Source organism: Halyomorpha halys, unplaced genomic scaffold (assembly GCF_000696795.3).
Source record: "Halyomorpha halys isolate HHAL.00 unplaced genomic scaffold, Hhal_1.1 Scaffold326.1, whole genome shotgun sequence".
Taxonomy (NCBI): domain Eukaryota; kingdom Metazoa; phylum Arthropoda; class Insecta; order Hemiptera; family Pentatomidae; genus Halyomorpha; species Halyomorpha halys.
In genome coordinates, this window is record NW_027106117.1 from 962,666 (window position 1) to 971,853 (window position 9,188).

Sequence of the window (9,188 nt, forward strand, 5' to 3'; positions counted from 1 at the left end):
GATGGCCGAATTGGCCGAAACGTTGGACATGTGAATGAAATAAATGTTTTGAGACTATAATTTGGATAGTGTTGTTGAATTATTTAGGAAATAACTGTTGTAAAACAACACATTGCAATGATATCCTCCTACCATCTTCATGAATGTTTAGTTACAACACTAAGTTAATTAATAGTTGCATTAAACAGTTTAGAAATTTTAAGTTTCAACTCTTTAATATCTCTTTCGAACTTAGAGAGAAGGGAATTAGTTATTTTACAGCTTGAACATCAGTCAATTACTACAACAAGAAAATTTATAGCCCATCTATTTTGAAAAGATGAAACTCTCATCTTTTGATAATGTAACTATAACATTAAATAATTAGAGATTTATATCAACATAAGCTATTAAATTGGAAAATTTCTTTGTCCTCTTCATTTATTAATTATTATTTTATAAAAACCTTCGAGGGTTGACGAAGTAAAAGTCAATCTACACAAGCCGAAATCGAACGAGCACCCCTGCAGCTATGAGGGTTGACGTTTATAAAAGTGAGTTTAAACAAATTAAACTAAGGATAGTTAAAGACTAAGTTTAGTTTATAATTAAATAAAACAATGAAAATATTTGAGTAAATTAGACTTCTGCGGCCCGGGATGAAATGCCCTAAATTTAATCCCACTTAAAATTGTATACATTTATTGCTTCTAAAGTTCTACAATGAAATAAATTGTCAATATAAAAAGTATATAATAAACCACAATTTACAAGCCATAAATATTACAGATTTTTAAAAAATATAAATTCTCATTTGTACACCAGTTCAGAGAGCTTCATAAAATAGACTCGAAATGTTTTCCTTTTGTCAATAGTAAAAATAAAATATACCATAAAAAATTTAAATTAAGGAATTTCCAGTTCATTTATAAATTTCCATTAAACATTTTCTCATCCACCGAATCCCTGCTCCAATCACTAGATTGATATCTTAAGTCAATATATACACGAGGATCCAGGCAATATGGATTTTGCTAATCTATTTTGACGACATTAATATTTTAGAGACAAAAAATTGTTTTGGAAAAAGTATGTGTTTTCTACGAGATTCGCTAGTATGTGTGGTAAGAATCACACTACATTATAATTTATAAATTTAAGGGAGTTTATAACGCAATTAAGTTTTCCATCCTTTAAAACTGCTAATCAACTCTGATTTTCATTTATAGATAAGTATTAATAACTGTAATTTTTCATTATCATAATTTCGAACATCTCTTAAACATGAAAGATATGCTTATATACTATCATAAAACAATATTTCTGAACTAAGAAGCATATAAATGATTCATTACTTACTCTTCGTTGTTAGCGATGTCATCGTACATGAGGGTTATAATTTTCTCCTTCTGAATACCTTTGGCAATAAGGGCTTGATACGCATGGCAGACATCAGCCTGTACATACAAAATAAATTAAGAATTCCTATACTTTTATTGAAAGAAAATTCATAAATTATTACAATATCTGTAAATCACTGGTAAAGGACAACATGTTTATTTCTTCTTGTAAATTTAGTGTTATTACAGAAGTTGGTTAGAAATTTAATTAATTACTATTCATTTCATAAAATTGAAATACCTGATGCCTGTAGTTGTACCAGCCACTAGAACCAGCAACCAGAACAGCCCAAGTATTTGGTCCAAATAGGACGTCTTCGCTCAGAGCGAAGCTGAGCCCCGCGACCAAACACAAGATTGACAGATATCCTGTGAAAAGTTAAATGTTAATGATAACTTTTTTTGCAAATTAATTAATCTATAAGTATAATTAATAACTAATTATAGCTTGGACGAGTGGTAATAATTAAAATATATTTTCTACCTAAACTATGAATATAACATCTCATTAAAATATAGCCTTACGTATTCTTAGTAACGTAATTATTCCCAAACAAAGATATTTTGTGATTTAAAAGCACTTGTGTCTGCATTTTCTTAAAACAAAATCTGTCTGACCATGTACGCAAGAATACTTGGTTGCCCCTCAAACCGTATTATTCTGACTTTTAAAAATATAAAAATATAAAAAACAAATTTTCCAAGAAATTGTTTAACTCTTAATTCTCATTATTTATATATATAAATTTTTTAAATTATCTTTTTGATAAGAGATAATGCAGTTGTGAGAAATATTTTTTTATTTTTTAGAGTCAAGAGTATTTCATTCATTTTAATTAATAAACAAAATGTTCTACGTTTCGGCTAACACGTCATCCTTAGAAACAAAAAATTAATTTGCACATTCTAGTACAAATGCATGGAATCGAACTTCCAAGCTAGAGAAGGTTATGTTTCTAGGCTTACTAAATCAGAAGTCCATGCCTAATATTTAGTCCTGCAAGTATTATTAATACTATACTATTATTACCTTTAGTTTGTATATTTATTATGAAATAAAAAAAGCAATTTACTTCCACTCATCAAATACACTTTATTGAGGATGCTTAAAAGAACATAAACTAGATAATTTTTTATTAATATATTTGTTTGAGAGTGGTTTAGCTTATTTAAAAACAATTTTGATCCTTTTTCTCAACTTTATTCATTTTAAACTTCCAACGTTTCGACCACTTAAGCCATTTTCAAGGATACCTCTATTTTGTTTTCATTTTTTCCTTTAAAATTTTTAAAATTGCCGGCTAATTGCCTTTGTCCCATTTAATTGATTCTATATAATTCTTATCCTAAATTTAAAACTTTTATTAACCACTTTTCTTTCTATCATTTACCTTTGCAAACTAGAAAGAAGAATTTGAAAGAAGAGTTGAGAAAAGGATCAAAATTGTTTTTAAATAAGAAGATAAACTATGTAACTTAAAAAAAAAAGAAAGAAATTTAAGAAAATCTGAGCTCTAGCCAATAATAAAACTATACATCTTATATAAAACAAAATGAAGTTGTGAACCTAAAACATTAAATATAACCATCATATAATTTACATATCTACATTTTTTCTCAGCTGCCTTAATTTACTAGACCACCAATACTCTACATCATAAATTTAATAAGGGTTGGAATTTAGAGGAGGCGGTGATAGTTTTGTTGTTTGGAAGTCTGGAAGGTTGCAGTACTGCTACAATGTGTTTAGTTTAAAACTTTAATTCGTATCACTCCAGAGTTTTAGTTTTTCAATAATATTTGCAAAATATATGTTTATACCTTCACATCAGTTTGTAAATTACATATATTGTTTAAATTTTTGATAATATAAATTGATTATATTATTTTATGTTTGTGATTATTATCTACTGTTTCTATTATTTTAGATTTTTCGGTCATAAATGTGTTTGAAATTGGTACTATGGGTATTTTTTTTAATGAAGTTATAAATCAAAGATTATTTTAATGATTTGTTTGGTGAAATGAGAAGTATTCAAATATAGATGTAATCAAAAATAAGAAATATAAATAATAAATCACTGCCATGTTATCGGCATTGCAGAAAAAAATATAATAAAATTGAAAAAAATATTTTAAATTTGATTTTAAATTAAGAAAATAAATACCTAGGGGATTTGTTAATTTGAACAAGATATTTAAAACTAGGTTTAAAGACATACTAATGTCTTTACACCTGGTTTTAAACAGTATTGGTCAAGTCGATAAATGTTTATTTGAAAATCATTACGAATATAAAACTTTGAGCATCCTGAAATTTATTAATCAATTTTCTGTTAAATGCTTAATTAATAATGACGAAAATCAAACAAGTATTTATTCTGAACAGCCTGAAAATAAATTTCCAGTGTCAACAATTAAAAACAATATTTTCATAATTAGAAGCACACGTACTTTCCAACAAACTTTATCCCACATAGGACTTAAAAAAATAAAAACATTGATTTCGACGAACTGATGAAAATCAACAAAAATTAGGTATGCCATAACTAAAATTAAATTTGTTGGTAATTAGTTGTCATAATGTATACTGGATTAAATATCATCCAGTATTTGTTTTACACATTATTATATCTAAAAAACTTTGAACTTTTTATTTCTTTCAAAATACAAATATCTGTTAGATCTTATATATTTTAATATAAGTTAAACTCACCACCGATTATATCGATTAGCAATTATGCAGTCATTAGTGCCAATTATGCAACATAGAAAGAGTGTAATGAAATAAATGATAAATTACTAAAAGCAATTTTTAAAAAAATAGTGTATTGAGTTTCTGTGCAAAATGGTTTTATGAGTATTGAGTTGGATTAAAAAATCTGTACCAATATATAACTCAAGAGTCTTGAGTTCGGTACTTGATCCATAACATTCATCATTCACACTCAGGTGCAATTTTTTTTTTTTTAATAACTTTATTGAAATTTACAACTGCATATTACATAATACATTATTTTTTAATTAGTTTAATTTAAGCATGATTGATAATAGGAATTGCATAATGGCTTATCAACATATTCGTTGGAAAGTTCCACATTGCGATCGAGAGAAAAAAAAAATACAAAACGAATCAAAGAAGTATATTTTAATATTAAGCGAAACAGATATTTTGATTTTTATAAGTTTTATGGGGGACTAAATAGTTTGAAAATAGATGAACAAATTATGAAAACCATTGATGTAAAATTCACCGATCCTGAGAAGTTTTTTTTAGGTAGAATAGAATAAAATAATGTATCTTATTTCGGTCAATATTCGTGAAACATTTAATTGTAAATCGAATTACTCCTGATGTAAATATCAAGATGGCCGATCACAGCATTAGTATTAATATAATAAATAATTATAGGTCAATTTGACTTAAATTAGTATCTTTGTTGTCTTGTTACATTTGTATGCAGTGATCTTAATGTCTGAATATAAACTGACAGTTAAAAAAATAAAATAAATAAATGATGGGGAATTACGTGAGGCTTTAGAAACTATAAAGTCGATAAGTAATTTAGACACTAAAAATACTCAAAGGTAAATTTTAATGTGATGTTTTATGTAACATAATATGTATGGGTAGATGATATATTTTCATTATTATAGTTTTACCACATAAGAATGAAAGATTTATTATGAAGTATAATATTTATGAATTTTCGATGCTTTAATCTTCAAATGAAAAACTAAACAATTAAAAAACAATCTTTATTAGTGAAAATGTTAATTTTTAAATCCCTGCAACTTCAGCAACGTATTCAAGCAACTATACAAAGACAATGTTGACAGTTGAAAAACAATTTGTTGCCATAGTCTGTTCATTACACTAGCTCTCGAGTGTCATTCTAAATTAATAATAAACATATATAATTTAATTTCCAACCACACCAGAACTGAAGTAAATGAAATGGACAGACGAAAATGAATTTTTTTTCTAGTGATACAGAATTGTTTATTTGCTTGTTTTTCATCTATGTTATATTTATATTTACAGGATCATAAATAGTATTTAAATAAGTAACATTTGCTTAGTAAAATTTGAGTTTTGAATTGTATTACTTCTAAGAAAGCAAACCATGGTGATAGGTTTTCTCGGTTTCTACTCATTTATTTCTGATAAAACACACCCCGTTGCTCATCACGAATTGTGAAATAATGGGCTAAAAGTATTATTTTCTTTAATTATAAGGGAATAGTTGAATAATATTAATGTTTTCAGCCAACAATATATATATATATATATATATTTTCAAATAAGTATAAATTAATTTAACAGAGGTTACAATTAGTTGAACAAAATTAAGCAACCATTGTCATCATATATTTTATTAATTTATGATAGGTTTTTTCAACGTTTTGGGATGACTCCATGTTGAAAACATACCTTTATTTAAAAAAAAAAAAAAAGAACAGAATTTCATAATGAAGGAAACGATAATTATATAATATTTTTATAATTCATCAATTTTTACAAATATATAAAAGTAATTACCTTTACTTTATTATATTATATTAATAGAAGATATAAATATAATGAAATTTTGTATTTTAATTAAGTTATTATGTTTTCTTTTATTTATAACAATGAATTAGATCGTGCAAGAAGTACAGTAGCTCAATATTAAAAAAATATTCTAATATGAATATGAGTACGAAAGATCGATTCATTTTAAGTGTTAGTATATTTTTTTATATTTTATATTCTCATTTTAAGGATAGTTATATTTTTCACGCAAATTATTTTACTTCGAAAACTTGCATAAAAAAAAAATTATATTTCTCAACTCAATCCTTACAATCCAAAATCCTTCATAAAATCCTCAATGCTCCTTACTTTGTCACAAATAAACTCATACATAAAGACCTTAATGTTCCCTATATAACCGATGTAGCCCGAACCAGATATCACTCCTTCCATTATAAACTTCCTAACCACTCAAACCCCCTAGTTTCTAACCTTGCATCCTCTTCCATTCCTGACAATCCTCCGAGGCGCCTGAAAAGAAGATGGCCACGAGACATGCTAATGTAAAATGTCATTAGAGTGCTACCAATGGGTAGTTTCTCTACACGCCTGTAACACTCCAATTTAACTTAGATCAGATTTACTAAATGTATTATAATGTACAGTTGTAAATAGCAATAAACAACATAAAAAAAAAAAAAAATTCTCAACTCATTATAAAATCTTTAAATATTATACAGATGGAGAAACTTTTATAATTGTTTCGTAATTTGGATTTCCCTTTTAATTTAAACGAAGAAAAGAGCTGAAGTAAAAAAAAAAATTATCCCTGCAATTCCAATTAATTTTTAAAATTTTCATAGCTCATAATTATATATTAATAATTTTTTAAATTATAAAATAAAATACTATTGATGTAAGAAATTGCGTATTGATATTATGATAATAGTAACACATTTTTTATGAAAATAAAATAAATTGTATCCATTTAAGTCTCAAGCTCTCCTTAATAATATTTGAAATATTCAACGTTAAAAGTCCATATATTAAATAACAGCCTTTATTATAGAATCATTATAAAAAAATTGTTTAATAATTATAAATATGTTCCGAGAAGCTTAAGTTTCGAAACCGAATCTTCTTGCAACAGCTGCCAACTACTGTTAAGAGATCACCGCTTGGAGATTTTCCGGAATGTTTAGACCTATACATTAAATACTTTATATCAAAGCCCAACTAAATGGATACCAAGGGGACACAAGAGAAGGAAGGAAAGACCAATTACAAGGTGGTGAGATGAGATAGTCCAAAAAGTAGGAGACTGTTGGGCTACTGTGGCTAGGAATGTGGACCTAAGGACTAAAATCTAAAAAAAAAAAAAAAAAAAATACTTCCTGTTCCTAATCATTTTCCTCAATAAATAATCCAAGTTTACTAAAATAGGTCCCTAGTTTCATGTAAATAATTAAAACCAGTTTTACAGAAGTTGTAATTTCATCGGTAAATCGTAATATTAAACAATTAAAAAAAAAATAAAAGAATCTTTAAAAAAAAATTATAACCAATCACATTGATTAATAAAGACGATATCTTTTGTCATGAATTAATTACCAAAGTTATGATAGAAAAATACACAGAGAAGAAAATTGAAAATTTCAATGCGTACCTTTCATTTCCAGCCGACGAATGTGTAAGATCGTTAATGTGTCTGGGATATATATACACAGACATGTATACATACTTGTTCGGCTATCAACAACATCAATCTAATCTTAAGTGATTATTCGAAAGCAATTCTTTTAAGTTTACAGGTTCATAATAATTAAGTGTGTAAAATCAATTACAATTTCATAATTGTTCGATCGTTTCATCATCTTATTTTTAATCATTATTCGTTATATTCAAGTGTTTTGATTGTTACGTTCAATTTCCAACCAAACTTCACCCCTAAAAAAAAAATTATATCTTGAGGAAATGTGTAAGGGTTTAAATTATCAAACCTAAAATCGAAGTATTAGAGTCAGACAGTGTTTTTTTAATGCATCTTACCTATAGGACAAGTGGTAAGAGATCAAAATGGGTGATTTTACAAGGGCTACCAAATTTTCAAAGTGGGAAATACAAATGAGAGCTTAAAGTACAAAAACCCGATTTAAAAAAAGTTAGTTATTTTATCCCAATTTTTTATTACTTTAATGAAAACTATGTGTAGTTCCTAGTCAGTTTTCCTAGTTTAATAAGCTATAAAGTAGTTTATGACGTTTATCGTCTTAGCATAGGTAGTTTTCATCATATTTGCTAAAATTAATTGATTTATAGTTGTTTAGACAATAAGTTTGATTTGCCAAATTTATATTCATATCCGAATATCATAAAAACTACTACCCGTATGAAGATAAGTGTCATAAATTACTTAATAGTTAGTTAAGTTTCCTTTATTTTGAGTGCTGGCAGACATATCTGCGTCTTATGGGTCTAGAGATATATTTTTCAAAAATCAAACATTTTGTACGAACTACTAGAAATTAACAGTTTGTGAATTTATTTTGTCATATATCATAAAAATTACTACTCCTGCAAAGATAAACGTTATAAACTATTTTATAGTTAATTTAACAAGCTTTAATTTGAGTACTGTAGACATATGTAGGTCATATGGTTTCTGATATAAAGTTTTTCATAAATCAAACATGTTGTCTAAACAACTATAAATCCATTTATTTTAGGAAATATCATGAAAACAAACATTCCTACGAAGGTAATAAGCCCATAAACTACTTTATAGTGCGTTAAACTAGCTTTAATTTGATTGCTAATAGACATCTTTAGGTCTTATAGTTCCTGAGACATAGATTTCTTAAAATAAATTAACTAACTACTAATCTTTCAGTACATTTTTAAGAAATGTTGCTTTTTAAAAAGTTATATCTCGAGAACTATTGGATGTAAATAGATCTATTAGGGCTAATATTTCAGAAAATTTACTCTTTTTTAAATAATGTTCTTTTAGATTATTGTTGTTAGTAGTTTTTAAGACATTTAACTCCGAATGAAAAATTAAGGTTTTGAAACAGCCGCCATTTTTGTTCCCCCTACCTATACTTGGCAGACTCATCAGTTTTGTCTAGTAATTATACAAAGTTTTCATTAAAGTAATCAAAAATTGGGGTTAAATAACTGCCTTTTTTCTTTCTGGCTCTTGTATTATTACATGAAATTACATATTCAGAGCAGCTGTATGCCTTCTTTATTTATTTATTCAATACCAGATCCCCCTGGCGGGCCTTACATGG

The 9,188-nt window shown here is 26.7% G+C and overlaps 1 protein-coding gene across 1 annotated transcript in view; it reads right to left on the reverse strand.

Moving 5' to 3' along the window:
• Positions 1-7,638, reverse strand: part of LOC106681318 (legumain) — a 26,188-nt gene extending 18,550 nt beyond the window's left edge. Inside the window, exons 1-3 of the mRNA XM_014421570.2 lie at positions 7,562-7,638; positions 1,621-1,748; positions 1,339-1,436 (exon numbers count right to left, since the gene is read on the reverse strand). Of these exons, the coding sequence (XP_014277056.1) occupies positions 1,339-1,436; positions 1,621-1,748; positions 7,562-7,634 (299 nt within the window). The 5' untranslated portion in view covers positions 7,635-7,638. The remainder of the gene's footprint in view (positions 1-1,338; positions 1,437-1,620; positions 1,749-7,561) is intronic.
• Positions 7,639-9,188: the final 1,550 nt, after the last annotated feature.